The sequence below is a fragment of the Alternaria arbusti genome (genome assembly GCF_024043155.1).
Source record: "Alternaria arbusti strain BMP 1465 chromosome Unknown scaffold_9, whole genome shotgun sequence".
Classification (NCBI taxonomy): domain Eukaryota; kingdom Fungi; phylum Ascomycota; class Dothideomycetes; order Pleosporales; family Pleosporaceae; genus Alternaria; species Alternaria arbusti.
This window is the reverse complement of record NW_026249949.1, coordinates 409,598-426,309: the sequence shown is the minus strand read 5'-3', so window position 1 is coordinate 426,309 and position 16,712 is coordinate 409,598. Positions and strand designations below refer to the sequence as shown.

Genomic DNA, 16,712 nt, shown 5'->3' with positions numbered 1-16,712 from the left:
TACACCGTCCTTGCTATGCTGAGCGTGGCCGCTATCTCCGGTTCCGCAACCGCCAATATACATGCGTTAAGGCGGGTTGGGCCGGTGAATACATTTGTTGCTGCGGCGGTGCTGGGGGGCGCGGTTTGTCTTGCACCCGTCTTTTACCCCAAGCTTTATCTTGTCGTTCCTCTTGCAGCCTTGTATGGGGTTGCGCTTGGGGCGGTGTTTTCGCTGCACATGGTTGTTGCGGCGAGTTTTCTTAGTAGGAAGGTAGGAGGGAGGTGGGAGGATGATATGCCGGCGAGGGTTGCGGTTGGTAGGGTCTTGGCCGGGTTGGCTGCTTTTGGTGGGGTTGTTGGGGCTGCGGCGTTGATTGAGGGGAGTGGGCAGGGTGGGCGGATTGCGATGAAAGTGGCGGGTGCTTGTATGGTTGGGGGTGGGGTGTTGGTTGGGTGTGCGAGGTTGTGGCGGTGGAAGACATTCTTTTACGCCGTCTAGAGTACATGATACATTTTCGGGGACTGTCAAGGACTGTGGTATCATTATGTGTATTGAATTTTTTATTGATGCTATGTCTAGCAACTGGGGTATCAAATTATGTTATTAAGTATCGCCATCCCACCACTTCACGCAAGCATTATGCGCAAAGAAACCTGCGCATCCAAGCATTGCCCTTCTCCTCATCCGCATCCCTAGTCAACTGACTGTTGGCACGCGAAACATTGACAAACTTCGGCCATGTGTTGGTGAGAACAAGGTACTTGATCTCCTTTTCGGCAGCATCAAATACCAGCTCATTGAACGCGTCCGGCACCTCGACATCGGCAACAGACTCGTCGTCGTACAGCTCGCCCATGCGAGACACGGCTCTAAGGTTGGCGCGTCCGAGCTTGTCGAGGCTAATGGCGTTGGGAGAAAGGTGGTTGCTTTTGGCGGAGACGTTGATGGGCAGATCGGAGGCGTCATCGGGCATGACGTTGTCGAAGGGTGTGGCGTCGCTGACGGATGACGATTCGGAGTTGCGGCGACGGCCGAATAGGAGGTTGGCGGTCCTCTCAAAGACCATGTGGAGGAGCTTCATCTCTTTGGATGAAATGTTGATAGGAAATTCGGAAAACTCGAGGGAAATGAAGTGAGCGTAGATGCGAGTCGCGGCGAGGAACTGCTTGCGGCGGTGTTCGGCAATGGAGGCCTTGGGTGAGAACCAGTAGAGGCGCCAGTCGGCGACGTGGGTGAGGAAGCTGACGTTTTCGCCTGTTGGATGTAGTCAGTATACGTTCGTGCAGTAGTCGGGTGGGAAGGACTTACCAGAGAAATCCTTTAAAGCAGCAAACTGGAGCAGTGGCATGGCGTTGGTCCTGAGTGCGTTCTCCAGGGCAGTCATGGTCAGGATGTCGGACTTTTGCGAGTCGAATGACTGGAACGACTGGTTGCCGATGCTGACCTCCCCTCCAGACTTGAGTGTGGTCGTGTTCGAGTATTCACTGGTGCTCTTGACGTCGATGGAGGCTGCGTCCAAGCCTGACGATTTCTGGCGAGCTTCCCAGTTTGCGATTGCGTCAAGGGTCTCCTGGCGGAGTTTGTTGCCTTTGAGTACGTCGATGATAGGAAAGCCAATGCTGGTGATCTCCATGATGCAGAAGCAGACTGAGAACCACACTGGCGGGGGGAAGACGGCGTTCATGGGAGCGAATGCGGGAGTGTAGAGACCGATGAGCCAGAGCGGAGATGCGGGAAGCCTGCGGGAGTCAGTGACGAGCGCGAACAAGCAATTCTTAGTACATACCCAGCAACACAGCAGATCATGGTCTGGAGGCGCCAACCGTGCACATCGCGGATGCCCCGAGACTTGAAGAGAATCCAAGGCGCGTATACCCAGGACCAGAACAGCTGCCACACGATGGATAGCCACCATTCCCAGCCCTTGCTGCACTTCATGCGCACTTCCATGCCGGTGCCAACAACGGTGTAGTCAATGATACCAAAGCCACTGTGGAACTTTCGGGATGCGAAATAAACAAAGAGAGTGAGGGCCATCTATGCAGTGGTTTAGCTTATGTTAAGTAGTAGCTGTAGAGTTTGCTCACCTGAACAGCCATGCCGATGCCGATGAAGATCAATGTTCGCTCGATGTTGTCGGCGCGCTCCATTCCATTCATGATCCTCTTCCAGCGGCTGTTGACGACCTCTTGAGCCTTTTTCTCATCGATGGGCTCGTGGTCCTTCAATGAGCTCATCCGAGCAAAGTGCTTCTGGCGAGCGGCAAGATGCAAGAACTGACTGTTCGAGGCATGGAACAAGGCCATTCCTAGTGGCACAAGAATCGACATCGCCCAGAACTCAACCGTGCAGGGAAAGACAGCGCCGAACGGGTAGGCTAGAGGGATCAAGTCAGCATATGCTCGGTGTTGGCGGATCCATGTAATGCAAAAGAAAACTTGGATGTAGTAGGTGTGGGCGTACGTACATAGCGTGCAGAGGGCACCATAGATGTGCAGGACAGAAACACCAGCGAACAAAAGCGGCAGCCTTCGCATGCGTAGCGATGGGTGTTGGCGATGAGTCCATAGGAAAGCGAAACCAGACAACAGTGAGAGATTCCAAACAATGAAGATGGTAATGTACGTCCAGCCAACGCCGTCGAGGACAAGGAGTGGGTTCACCATGGTGTCAGTAGGGGAATGTTCAAAGAGCGTGATGAGTACTGAAGCTCGTTCGACGACACTGGTATCGTGAAGTTGGCAGACGCCTCCAACCTTATACAGACCGCCTCAGGCGTTGGAAGTTAATGAAAGAATCGGCGAGACGACAGGCAAGAGGGTTCGCGGCATGGTGCAGGGTGCGAAGATCGACATTCTCTCCCGAAGATTCATCTTGGACGCGGGAGATGTGCCAGGGTGCGCGATGTCGATAAAGTTGTCAGTGTGCACCTGTCAGCAAACGATGTGCCGCTAGCTTCCACCGGATCGTAAGCCAGCGTCGGATACGGCTTCGCTCTATGCTCATTAGGCTAGTCTACGATCTGTCAACTGGGCATCCTGGAGAATTCCGTGGATCGTCATTTAATCGCCCAATACCCCAGGATCACATCCCTTCCAGATGATGCGTCCTTGCTTTCGTACGGTTGGGCGTGAAACACCTGGTTGGTGTGCCTGATGTTTTGTTTTTCTGCTCAGATGCCGACTTCTCGGAGAGATTGACACCCTGCATACGCAATTGTCGCGCGGAGAAAGGGTAACACAGCCACATCAAAGGCTGCGAATTTTGTTCTCGCTCTGGTTGCCATTCCGCGCGGTCGCGTCGATCCCAGGAACATGAGTTCGCCGACCTCCAACCGAGCCAGAACGCCGACGTTCCTGGACGACCTATGCCGAATAGCTAGTTACACTCGTCATCATTATGACTCGACTCCTGGCAGCTGGCTCACCCTGGCTGGCGTCCTCTATCCGGGTGCGCGGGTGTCCGGCCACGATGGATTTCACGGGAGGACTCTTGTCACTTGGTCCAAGCGCTGAATCACACCAATGCCGCTGTCGCGCAGCGTGTCTGCTGTAGTTCCTGACGATCTTAAGCAATCCGATATAATGATAGAGCCAGCCTATGGAGAATGGGGCGCGGATGCCAATGATTCAATAGTCGAGTTGATAAAGCGATTAGCTAAATGCCACAACCAACCTAGATGATCGTCAGGGACAGCGAGCGATTCCTTAAGCACGTAATCGAACGACGTCCTGTCACTATGCAAGACGGCACTTGAGCACGTGTGAGTAGTTATGTCGAGCCGAGCTGTTGAACGTAAATCGGCACGATAGGGTTGAGAAGCGCCGTTCCGCGAGTCCAGGCTATCCAGCCTCGTAACAAGGCACTTTGAGTGAGGCGACCAGAATCATGGCTGTTCAGCAGCGGACAGGCTTCAGGGATTTCAGGCATCCGCTCACATGACCCCAGGCGGTTGGTAGGCAAGGGAGGGAAGGAGCGGTACGTCGGTTGCGAGCCTCGAAGGACGCCAAGTGGTCCAGACTCTTTGGTTCACTAACGAAGTGTGCAGGTTTTTGAGCGTAGGTCCCGCTCGTATCCTCGACGGAGTTCATCGCTGAGAGTCTGCATGCGGGTAGGTCCTTCAGCTGCGGAGATGTTTGATCCCGTTGTATTGCTATGAGGTAGCTGCTCGCCTCTCGTGTACATAGTCACGATCGCCATGTGGTAGCATGGCAATATCCGCGCCTGCAGCCTCCCCGCTCAGGGGGCCTTGCGGTCCCAGTCTATGATTCTGCAGCGCGGGAATAACGGAAAGGGAAGATCCGGTGCGTCTGAGGGTTATACGTTATGGCGTCTGGTCAGCCATTGAGTAGTCACTTCATACCGATACATTGAATTTGCTAAACGTCGTCAATGAGCACGCTTGCTAAGACATTGGCAGAGAAGCGAGTCTGTGAGTGAAGCAAAGGTGATTAGTGACCCCGGGCATAGCGTGGTGTTTCGTTGAGGAAGTGTCGACGAGGAGGAAATTGGGCACGAGTGCAGAAGAGGAGAGGCGTCGGCGTTTCGTGTTTCGCACGTCGCATGACGGCAGCCTCGCCCCGCGCAAGTGGGGACTGACTCGCGCTATGGGATTTTCTCCCCGCCATGCATTCGCGTCACTCTTGGGCTTACGCACACCACGCCCAGAGACCACGCCCAAACATGCCGCCCTCGCCATGCGCACTGTGTAAGGTGAATCGGGCACTCATACTGCGCCCCAAAGATCACTCCAAGCTGTGCAAGACGTGCTTCATCTCGGTCTTTGAAACGGAAATTCACCACACCATCACGACAAATTCCCTCTTCCAACGCGGCGAAAAGGTTGCCATCGGCGCATCGGGTGGTAAGGACAGCACCGTCCTCGCTTCTGTTCTCAAGACACTGAATGAGCGCTACGACTATGGCCTTGATCTCATCCTCCTGTCAATCGACGAGGGCATCAAAGGCTACCGAGATGACAGTCTGGAAACGGTGAAGAGGAACGCGGAGCAGTATAGCATGGACTTGACGATTCTGGGATATGCAGAGCTGTACGGGTGGACAATGGACCAAGTGGTGGAGCAGGTGGGCAAGAAGGGAAACTGCACGTACTGTGGCGTCTTCAGGCGGCAGGCGCTTGATCGTGGAGCGTCGAGGCTTGGAGTCAAGCATGTAGTGACGGGACACAATGCGGATGACGTCGCCGAGACAGTTCTAATGAACTGTAAGTATTGCCTTGGACGTTCAACATCTACAGAACACTAACTAGAACAGTGCTCAGAGGCGACCTGCCCCGTCTGTCGCGCACCACTTCCATCATCACATCTACGCCCTCTGCGTCGTCCGATCCGGCTTCGAATACCAACATCAAGCGCAGCAAACCTCTAAAGTACGCATACGAGAAGGAGATCGTCCTTTACGCCCACCACAAGAGTCTCGATTACTTCAGCACGGAATGCATATACTCGCCTGAAGCCTTCCGCGGCAGTGCACGTGCTCTAATCAAGAACCTCGAGAGGGTGCGACCCAGCGCCATCCTCGATGTGGTCAGGAGCGGCGAGGATATGGCAAAGCTAGTGCCTGGCAGCGATGAAGGTTGCGGAGGCGCTTGCTCGAGCAGTGTGCCTGTGGCTGAAGAGGAGGAAGGCGGATGCGGAAGTGCCCAAGGGCGCAGCACAGGTGGCGAGATGGCTAGCGTCGAGGCCCAACTCAGGCAGAACGAAGCAGCCGTCGATAGCCACCTCGAGACTGAGATCACCGCGAAGAGTGTCAATGGCAGTGGGCAGCAGAGCAACGGCGCGGTTCCATTAGCGAACGGAAAGAAGGTCAAGAAGGGCTTCACACCCAAGAAGGCGAGCAAGCAGGTCATGGGCCAGTGCAAGAAGTGCGGATACCTCTCGAGCCAGGAAGTCTGCAAGGCCTGCGTCTTGCTTGAAGGTCTGAATAAAGCTCGCCCAAAGAACAAGATCGAAGTCGGCTACGAGGTTCAAGATGTCAGCCTGAACAGCGTTCGAGACGAGCTTGAGGCAACGACGATAGGAGGAGAGTGAGGGGACCGCCGACAACGCGTTCGACGACTACGCCCATCGCGCAAGTTGCCATCACGGCATTAGTTCGGCCACAACAATCGAACGACAAATTCACGATCAGAAGGACAAGTCTATGCGACAACGCACCGATAGCTCTGCACAACACCAACGTCATGAATGCGGGAGTGCTTCCCTCTCAATGGGTCGGCACATCTTAGGTAACATTCACACCGAAGCCTCGGTCGACATGGTCGGTGTGCGCTACAAGAGCTCGTGGTAGAAAGGTCGGTGAGACAACCCCGGGCGATGGCAGCGTGACCTGTCAGGCCAAGACCGGTGTCTCAGTCACACGAGAGTCAACACTCCACTACCCCGCACGAATGATCTCGCACCCGCACCCGCCCCGTCTCACCTCGAGCTGTGACCATACTTAATTTGCACGACATCGGTGCGGTTGCGTTCGGGCTTGGTGGGTGCATGCTACGTACCAATTTTGGTCTGTACCTTTGTACTTCTCGTGCTGTAGTGTTGCGCCGTGTTATCAAGCCCTCATACCGTCCAGTTCCCGACATCACAGCACGTATTCTGCATACAATGAGATGATCCATCAATACGGCAACGTACGATGATCAACATCATGTGTCGAGTTGGTGTTGCAAGCCGATGAATTCAGGATACGTGCTGTGATGTCGGAAATTGGACGGTATGAGGATTTCATGACACGGCAGTCATGCTGGAAGCTTTAGAAAGCATATTGCAATAGTACAAGGACCAATATATTGATAAGAAAATAAAGAATAGAGAGTCGCCCTCCAAGAGCCCTCCCATGGTATCTCAGAACCCGTTCCATGCATACAATCCCATACACATATCCAATCAAACACCCGTGAACGCCATGTCTACATGCAAACCGCTTGCAATGAAGATCCAATCCAACACTATATCCAACTAAACAACAAGATGCCACCTCCTCTGTATAGATAAAGCCGTAAATGAAACCTAAATGTCAAAGATCAAACACACACTCAGTCGTCCCAGTCTTTACAACTCAAACCCAAACTCGCCATCCATCTTCCACGGCCCATCAACCGTAACAGCGCCCTTCTCGCTATCAAAGTTACCAGTCGCACCAGCCTTACCCTGGCCCAGCACAACAACCTTGGCAACCGTAACGCTCTCGTCATTCGCGCCAGCATAGGCAAAAGAGCCCGTAGCGCTGAACTTGGTGCCGTCGTACGAGAAGGAGATTTCGCTCATAGCAGGCTGATCCAGACTCTCGCCGTCGTCAAGGTACAGCCGTCCCGTCGCCTTGCCATCCGCATCCGGCGCAACGATGATTAGGAAATTCTCTTTGCGCAGCGCCTTTGTGGTATTCGCGCTGTTGACACGCTGGGGCACGATGGAGCCGCCGCGGATGTGCACGGGGATGTCGCTGTAGCCTAGGTTGCTAACTGTGACGTTCTTGCCCTCGCCTTGGACCTTGGCGTAGGTCCAGTAGTCGTAGAACGTGTCTTGGGGCAGGTAGAAAGTCACCGTGTCGGAGTAGTCTGTTACAACGGGTGAGATGAGCAGGGCGTCGCCGTAGAACCATTGCAGGTCGATGCCAAAGGTGTTCGCGTCTTCGGGGTAGAGGAAGAAGAGGGGGTTGATCATGGGCGTGCCTTCTTTGGTTTGGTAGTACAGGCCCGTGTAGATGTAATCGAGCAGCTTGTAACGCGTGTCGATGGCACGCTTAGCGGCCTCGGCGACAACGTCCCAGAGGTAGAATTCTTGGTGGATGGCGCTGATTTCAGCGTGGTTGCGGTAGAAGGGCTGGAAGGCGCCGAGCGTGGCCCAGCGGGCGCACATGTATTGGTCTGCGTTGCCGTTGAAGCCGCAGACGTCGGAGCCGACCATGGGCATTTGGTGCATGGAGACGAAGGAAAGCATTTGCCGGATCGAGATGCGGTAGTCGTCCCAGGCGGAGAAGTTGTCGCCGAACCAGTGGGCTACCTTGCGGCCGGTGCCGGCAAAGGTGGAGCGGGTTAGGACGAAGGGACGGAGGGCGGGACGGCGGGCTAGCATGGACTCGCGGGTTGTGGATGCCATCATGTTGCCGTAGAGGTTGTGCGTGTCGTACTGCCAGCTTCCGTCATAGTTGGTCGTGTTCATGGGGATGGTTTGGCGCGAAATATCACCTAGATGGCTGTTGATACCGTAGGCAGGCTTGAACCATTCGCGGTCGGGGAAACCCTTCATACCACTCGGACTATCGTAGGTCTGGCGAGCAGGGAGGGACTGGAAGCCGCGAGCCTCAACAGAATCTGCGCGTGGTGCCGAAATGGGCTCTACATTACGGGCCTTGTTGCTGTAACCCGGCTGGAAGGATTCTGGGAAGCCAGGAATTGGGCGGCCGGTGTTGGGTCGTGGCGCATTGGCAGGTTGAGGAGGAATGTTGTCATCGATGGTTTGCTGGCGAGGGTTGCAGGTTGTGACATCGTGACAGAAGTTGGAGGCCTCGTTCATGTCGACCCAGATACCATCGATATCGATACCTGACTCGGGGTTGAACTGAATGTTCATTTCCTCAGTCCACCACTTCTCCGTGTTGGGGTGGAACCAGTCAGGCCATGCGACTTCACCGGGCCACTGAATTCCGAGCATGTCGGAGCCATCGGCGGCCTTCAAGAAGACGTCCATGTCGTGACCCTTCTTGTAGCTGAGGTACTGACCGCCGACGGCGTGAACACCCGGGTCGAGAATCAGAATGTATCGCTGATCGCGCGAGTGGAGTGTTTGCACAAGCTCACGCATCTTGGAGAGGGGGAAGCGCTCGGGGTCAACCGTGAAGTCCTCGCGAAGATACATGTAGTCAATATCAGTCCACATGACTTCGAGGGGAATTCCAGCGGTCGAGTAGTTGCCCACGACTTCAGCGACCATGTTGACGTCCCAGTAGCCGTACTTGCATTGGTGGAATCCAAAGGTCCAGTATGGGTACATGGCGGAGTAGCCAGCTATGTCGGCATACTGCTTGGAAACCTCGGCGGGCTTGCTGCCGGCCATGAAGTACAAATCGATGACACCACCGATGGTGTTGTACTCAAGGTATTGGCCGTCATCGGCCTTCTTCATTTCGACTTGCATTGGGCTGGAGTTGAGCATGAAGACGCCATGGGTGCCCTTGTCGCCACGGTGGTCGAAGTAGACAGGGTGGGTTCCGTACAGGTTGGCATTCCTGGGAATCTGGGGAGACTCCGCGTTCAGCAAGACACGCTCGTAGTTCTCCGCATTGAAGCGGAACGCGTCGCTGTGCTCACCGAGACCGTAGAGATTAGGGTTATCGGGCAGCTTAGTGCGAAGGCGGACATATTGCTTCTCGAAAACCAGTGGCACAGTGCCAATGTCAAACAAAACCTCGCCGTTGTCCCTGCGCGTCACATCGAAAGAGAATGGACTTTCCTTAAGACCAAATTTAAGCGCCAGGTTTGCACTGCCGGGCCTCTCGTGTTTGGGGCGTGGGAACACCTCTTCAGATACCTGGTAGACTTGCTCAGCGGCATCGTAGATCTTGACATGTAGACGCTCGTCTATTTGATGTTAGTCAGCGTGTCCAAAGTAGAGATGTTGATACTTACTAGTTTGGTACTCAACTAGCAACTTCAAGTCCTTGATGTCATTGCTGTATGCGTTGCACGCATCTCCAGAAAGGGTAAGGTCGGCAGTCAAAGTGTCGCCGTTCTCGACTACGTTTGAGGCGGTGTAGCCGGGGCAAGCATCAACTGCGGCGCGGCGAGTGAGAAAACTCGCGACATCGGCAGGGTCTGGCGATACAGGAGCCGCGTATGTGAGGCTCGAACAGGCGGCAAGCCCGAGCAGAATAATATTGATCATAACGATGTTTATCAATATTACCCAAGGGTGGAGAAGCGTTCGGGAAAGAAAGAAGAAGAGTAAGGCCCGTTTGCCCAAGAATATATACGTGGGGAAGACCTGCGTGGAAGGGCCGTGCCAGCATTCACGATATCGGTAGCCAAGTGTAATTCTGAGACCACAGTCACCGCTTGACCCACAAAATGCTCCTTCCGGCCTGCGTTGGGCCACCTGATGTCTACCTGGGGAGGGTATTCATTGCTAAAGCACAATGACGCGATGAACGGTAGTATTATTCCCTCCGCTGGAGTGAATGTGGGGAATAACAGTTGTCATGCAGGAAACCGGTCTGGGCCAGGTACCTGCAGAAATGACCCATTTATACTGCAACAAACCAGAGCTTTCCGCCGAAGGTTGTACATGGGCGCGTACACGATACAAAAAAGCATGTTGTTTGTTTGGATACTAGCATCTCGCTAGGAAATGACGGATCGTCAAATCGTGGCCAGGACCGGAAGTCCGGCCACCACCCGAGGAGGGTCCGGGGTAGTGCTCAGGTGGGCGAATACTCTTCCTGGAGTGCATCGCCACACTTTCCGCTCGGTGCACGCATGCCTGCCAATGGATGCGCGCTGCCCAGGTGTGCCTGCGGACCCCGAGTGCGATCGTCATATTTGCGGGCGGCCTGGCTAGGAGGATGCCCCCGTGACGGCCAAGACACCATCGCGGTCAACAACAGGAAGGACGCAAGAAATTTGCTCATGGAGAAAGTGTCGCGAGGCCCGCTACTCAAACATCTGAGGTGTCTTCGTGACGTCGGGAGTCTTGATCAGATCAGTTGCGAGGCTCGCGTGGACTGCGGGGGCGCCTCTTCCGCGCTAAGCCTTTTAGCGCGCTGTGGAGTGCCGTCACCTGGACTCAAAGTCAAGTAACGGCATCTTACTCTTCCATCCTTGAGCGCGGGTGTGGCTGTCATCTTTCTTTCTTCCTTGTTGCTCTTCCTTCCATGGCCCACACCGCTTCCACAGGGCTTGCAGCAGCGCCGCTAGGCATCACGATGCCCTTGTGACTGAGTTGTTAACCTTCCCGACCTACCCGGTTTCTTCCCGATACAATCACCACGAGCTCGATCGCTGAGGGCTTCTTCCAGTGGTTCTATTGGCATCTCACTAACATTCACAATCACGGAAGCCAGCCTTCACGGGAATAAAGCAAAGAGAAGGAACTAGCGAAAGCTTAGAGCTACAAGGTTGCTTCTGCGGCACGAACGAACCTAAAGCCGATTATACCCTCCGACAATCATGCGCTTCCGCAGTGCATACCCTAGGCGTTACCCATTCGACTATATACACTCCAAGGCTCCTCTTTTCCCGTTTCACCTCTCCATCGGCCGAGCGGCATATCACCATCTTCGCGCGCGCTGTTGTCCGCTACAGAATTCAAGGTTTGGTGTGTAAGTTTGGGGCGTTGACCTCCGTCTCGCTAGACACACGAACTTTGTTAGCCGCCGAGTCATGGATGAACTGGTGCGAACGGACGCACGGGCTGTTCCCCATCTGTCGATGTGGTTTTAGGCGCCGCCATCGATCCCGTTTTGGTCTTCCAAGATACAAGACTACGTGAAGACGTATCGGATCCGAAAGTCGCGAGAGTACTGCTAGGGGAGTAGGTGGGTTTCTGAAAAGCATCAGTCTTTGCGCGATGTATGAAACACCAGCAGGAACTCACCGTGGAATGCTGGCTGGTCATCACTGGTTCTGAGATCGTACAATCTGGAATATTCGTGCTTGACCATCGATACGTCTACATCGCGAACCACGTCTCTGCTTAATACTATCTCATTCGAAGCCTGTTGGACAAGAAGCGTGGCCGCAAACTGTGAAATCGGCATAGTTGATTCGAGGCCGCAAGAACATTTTGCCTTAATTGGAAACAGTTGGATGGCGAAGAAGGCCGCAAGAAGGCGTTCGATGACTTTTGTATGAGACTACGCCGTTGTTCGTATAGTCTCTCTGGGCAATACTTTACCGCCATAAGATCGTGTCGGGATTGGAGGCCACAGTTGTGGCTACACTATGAGAGCAGTAAGTAATGTGTCGCATCTCATTACATTGTAGCCTGCATGCAGGGTCCAAAAAACTGGAAGCCTTGCCATTGGAGGCCGCGTTACTCCGACTTCCAGGCCCCTCCCCGATTACTGGAGGCCACGAAACTCATCCATGGATTATTTCTTGTTCACGTATCTTTCAGTCGGTTTACACCTATTTGATCATTTGCGACATGCTATTGGAGGCCACATCTGTAGAGTAAGAAATGATTATCGGCTGTCAGTAGGCGTGAGCTAGCCAGATTGAGCATTGATTAGCGATTGGCTGTGAACGAAGGCCGCGAGAGAACAGCTCAGCCCAGCCGCATCATCCGCATCATCAAGTTGGATCTTAGAACATCAAACGCGATTTCAATTTACCCTACTACCTCATATAAGAAAAAAACTAAATTTGCCTGCGGACTACATCAAGACAAAAACCTGCAAAGTAGGTAACCCAACGTCAACGTAGGTTCCAGGGCGTTTAATCTTGTTCTAGTTGCAGTGCTACGTCTTTTCGAATTCATCTTGTACCATCAGAATGAACGAAGTGACAATGAGGCGTTCGCCTCATGCTGGACGGCGGTCATTAAGGTCTGAAGTTGCGCCACATTCCGATCAGCCATCTCCCCATATCCACCATTCACCAAAGCCTTTACGTTTTGCGGATCACAAGAACCAGATTGCCAGCACTCGATATTCATTTGCGGCTTTATCTCACGAGGGTGGCTCTCTTTCACTTGTAGAGACGGGGCCAGAGTCATTGATGGGAGTGAGTGATGCAACACCAAACGTCAGAGACAAGGCTCTACACTCACTAAGCGACCTACAATACAAACCATGGGAATTCCCGGAACCAGCTTGGCGCTCCAGAGTGGATTGGTCAAATCTTTCTGATACCATATCTTATAACAGCGAAGAATGCCAGCCAGCATTATGGGGACGTGGTGTCATCTTTCGGCCATGGGCCGCAGCTTGGATAATCGGATCGCAAGATGGGGATTCAAGTTGTGACGGCATAAATGTACGTTCTCCCAGAATGACTGTTAAGAAACATTGTTGAGACTAAAATAGGCTGTACGCTTCTCATACAGAGCTTGGAGTGAGCCAGAACGTGGAGGAGAAGACCACCGGCGGTTCGAGCAGTTTGTGAGTTTATCAACGCGAACTTGGACCGAGACTGTCGGCATGAACAAGAAAAATTTCTGGAGCATGTCCACCAGTTCATATCCCGTTGTCGACACGACCGGTGGATTCTTGAAAGATGGTCACGCTGGCGTTTCAATGCCAATTCTTCTCAACTCGGCGAGTGGGCATTTGAAGGGCCGCAAAGCTCTCGTAGCCTGGAAGAAAGGTGCAGGACTGAGCAAGACGTGGAGGCGATGCAATAGAGTCACGATGTCTGACTCGAGAATACGAGTCATCTTGAGATGTAGCGATCAGTCCTTTTACAACTCTCCACTCTGGCTGCCTCAAGCCTTTATCCGATCTCCAACGCGGCAGCGACACAACGACAGGAAGAGGACTCTGGTCTCCGTGAAACGAGCTCGCAGGCTGAACAAGCATTTTGAGCCACTTCTCTTGCGTGTCGAAGAAGATAAACAGGGTTGTGAGCCATATCAGTCTCAGCGCAGCTTAACCAGGATACAAGAGCGGATACCTGCCGATCTAGGCAACACAGAATTGCCTGCTGCATACATGAGGCTCATATGGGGTAACGGGCCAACTCTCAACGGGCAGCTTGATCGCTTCCTCCCCGAGGGCTTGATACTCCAGTCGCACTGGTGCGTTTCTTCTTTCCTGCGGAACGATTCCCATGCCGATGTATACGTCGTCACCGACATTCATCATCAGCACGGACCCAGCCCAGAGCTGGAGCTTCATTCGTTTCTGACAGACCTTTCTGGCAACTCGGTTACATATGCGAAACGGAAGCAGGAGCGTATGTACAAAAGTGATCATTGTTTGGCGCGGTTCTGGTACGGCGAGAGACGCATGTTGGTGGTACGACTTCCAAAGCCTGTAACGCCATACCGATTGCAAATGGAGGATTTCCCGAAGCTGAAGGGGATTGTAAGTCGGACGAGAACGCAGTTTCGATACCCACATTGGCTTTCGAGTATACCTACGTACGCTGAGGTGTTGGGTACGACCAATCACGACCCGCAGTCACCACCTTTGAGCCAGCAAATGAAAGAGGAAGAGGCCCGTATACTTGAGCAAATCAACGAGAAAGTGCGTGAGAAGAAGTCTAAGAAGCAGAGAGATAAGCGGCGCAGTGAAAGGCTGGTCAGAAAGCTGGCCCAGCAGGTACCCGTCTGATCTCAAGTGCAATGTCGGGGTGTGGAAACTCGAAGTTTTAGGCCTTTTGAGTTTTATTTTTCTCAATATATACAACGAAGTAATGGGTTTTGTGCATCATGGCACGAAAGGTAGAATAGAAGTCAGCATCATCTCAACTGCCAATGAACGGGCAGGCCCTATACCAAAGGCAACATCTTACAAAGAATACGCACGTAAATGACCGGAATATCCTGACTCAATGTGAATTGAGCCCTCTGGTGCGCTTTTGTGGGGATGAAGAGTAGTTGTGATGAAAATGACAACAAGTCGAGGAAGAAAATGAGTGACTGAACGTGAAGGAAACAACAAACAAAACGGTCGCATACCCTCCATGCCAGATGGTCTTTTTCACCTCTTCGATGATGTGGAAACGGTTTACTACTCCGCTTCCCCGCCGAGACGGTTACATCAAAAAGGCTCTGGCACAGTCCTCAACGCCCCGAGGTATACTTGCGCACCTCCATCCATGGAGGATTTCGAGCTATGATCATGCTGACATGGTCGTGTCCATTCGGCAGCAGGAGCACCCTGAGTCTTGGTACTAGGCCCGGTACTCTTTTCCAATAAGACGAGATCGCTTCGGCGTCCAATCGTGATTCGCAGAACTTGTGATGATGATAGGTGTAAAGGTAACAGTGTAGGTGAGGGGTTGGCTCGTGTCGACGGTACTAACCGCTTTTGTTGGTATGCACTTTCCGTGTATGGCGCTGCAACGAGTCTTTTCGAGGGTATGATCGCTCACAAATCGAGCATGCAAAAGACTCCTTAACTGTTTGAACAGTGCAGGAGGACTGCGTTTGGTGCCTTCGGAGGTCTTTTGGTAACGTGAAGACTCGTTGACATGCGTCGCATTGAATTATCGATGGGGGAGCCGTGCATTTGCGGTGCCGTTGGTGTTGCCTGTAATGAGCTTCTTTCGTGAAGATGACTTTGCATGTTGGGCATGGCCGAGCCATATAAACCGAGCTGATTTCTCTCTTGCCAGTGACAGCGTCATCATAGCCCAGGCCACTACTAGAGGGACTTGTAGAAATGGATGACCTGGGCTCGGAGCTTGAAGGAGTCGAAATGCTTGGGAATTGATCCATTGCCAGCCTTAACGCAGTGCCTGGGGCTGAAATCTCGGAGAAATGGTTCATGGAAGCGGGGTCGATTGTCGGGGTCGTGAAGTTCTTGTGAATGTGCGATTGGAAGTTTTCGGCCATAGCGTCATCGGCCGACGGACTGATCTCTGGTGTAAGGAAGTTTTGAGGTTCGTGAGCAGGCCAGGTTAACAGATCGATGTCAATGAACTTTTCCAAGTCGAAAGACTCAGAGACAGAGGTTCCCAAAGGAACACTCTCGGCCCAGGTGTTGAAAGCTGGATAGCCTTCCACATCCAAGGGGTTCACTGTGCGATCCGTCCACCATAGCGAGTCACTTTCTGAACACTCATGATTATCTTCCCGAAAAGCACCAGGTATCTGAAGCGCGGCGAACGAGGCTGATCCGTGTATTGGGTCATCAGGATGGTATTGTTGGTCTCCTGCTGCACAGAACGGACAGTAACCGAACTGTTCTAAGCGATGATCACTATAGTAATATTAGCATCTCGATTTGAATGTATGGGGCTAGATGCGTACTAGTGGGTGCAGTTGATGGCGTGAGCGGCCTGATCACAGGCCGCCTAAGCTATCGGTGGTTGTCGATAGGGATGAGAGGAGACCTCAAGCGTTGCTGAGATCTACGGGAATGCGCGTGCGTTGATGGTGTTGTCAATCGTAGGGTCCGGCTAAGTACGGCCCGGGGCGGCTTCGCCGCCCTCTTGGTCGAGATAGAGGTCTAGCTAAGCTGCTAGCGATCTCGGTGAGAAGATGATTCGGTTTTGCGCAAATTGTTTTGATGGGGGAGAGGGTAGGACAAAAGGCGGCGGCATGCCATAGATATGGCAGCTGAAGTGTTGCGCTGGCCGAGCTGAGAACAGAAACCCGCGGACGTCATTCAACGCTGATTGGTGGCCGCCATGTGATGTCTGCCTGAAACCGGTCAAGGCCAACACTAGCTTGATCGCGACTAGTATGAGGTCCTCCATATCCATGGATGCACAACCCGATCTGTTGCAACCATCAAATGCCATGCGATCGAAGAACCTATTCCAAAATTCTCGCGCGTGTACAGAAAAGAGTCGAGCTACCCACTGGTGCGTCGGCCGCCGAGCTGAGAAGGCTTAGCGCGCCCTCGCGCACACCTTAGATAAAGTACGTATTAAACTTTAATTTACGCCTTTATAAGACACCTAGCAGAGAGCAGTTACCTGTTTAAAACTTGCTTTCTTAAATCTAAGATACCCTATTACGCTGTTAACAATACAACGTGCAGAAGAGAAGTCAGATTGAGGCAGAAGATTTATCCATATGGGTCAGTTCGCAGAAGCTATGTCG

The 16,712-nt window shown here is 53.0% G+C and overlaps 3 protein-coding genes across 3 annotated transcripts; 1 reads left to right on the top strand and 2 right to left on the bottom strand.

The window, feature by feature from the left end:
* Positions 1-619: 619 nt before the first annotated feature.
* J4E86_007056 (uncharacterized protein) lies at positions 620-2,519 on the bottom strand (the record flags this gene model as incomplete). The annotated part of the gene is made up of 5 exons (XM_051447578.1): positions 620-1,236; positions 1,291-1,721; positions 1,769-2,019; positions 2,070-2,359; positions 2,450-2,519. The coding sequence occupies 5 exons, from the start codon at positions 2,517-2,519 to the stop codon at positions 620-622; spliced, it is 1,659 nt and encodes a 552-aa protein (XP_051301176.1).
* Positions 2,520-4,665: 2,146 nt separating this feature from the next.
* On the top strand, positions 4,666-6,032 carry J4E86_007055 (uncharacterized protein; the record flags this gene model as incomplete). Its single annotated transcript, XM_051447577.1, has 2 exons — positions 4,666-5,206; positions 5,257-6,032. 2 exons carry the CDS (start codon positions 4,666-4,668, stop codon positions 6,030-6,032), a joined length of 1,317 nt encoding a protein of 438 aa, XP_051301175.1.
* A 1,020-nt stretch (positions 6,033-7,052) lies between these two features.
* J4E86_007054 (uncharacterized protein) lies at positions 7,053-9,884 on the bottom strand (the record flags this gene model as incomplete). Its single annotated transcript, XM_051447576.1, has 2 exons — positions 7,053-9,580; positions 9,629-9,884. The coding sequence occupies 2 exons, from the start codon at positions 9,882-9,884 to the stop codon at positions 7,053-7,055; spliced, it is 2,784 nt and encodes a 927-aa protein (XP_051301174.1).
* Between the last annotated feature and the right edge of the window lie 6,828 nt (positions 9,885-16,712).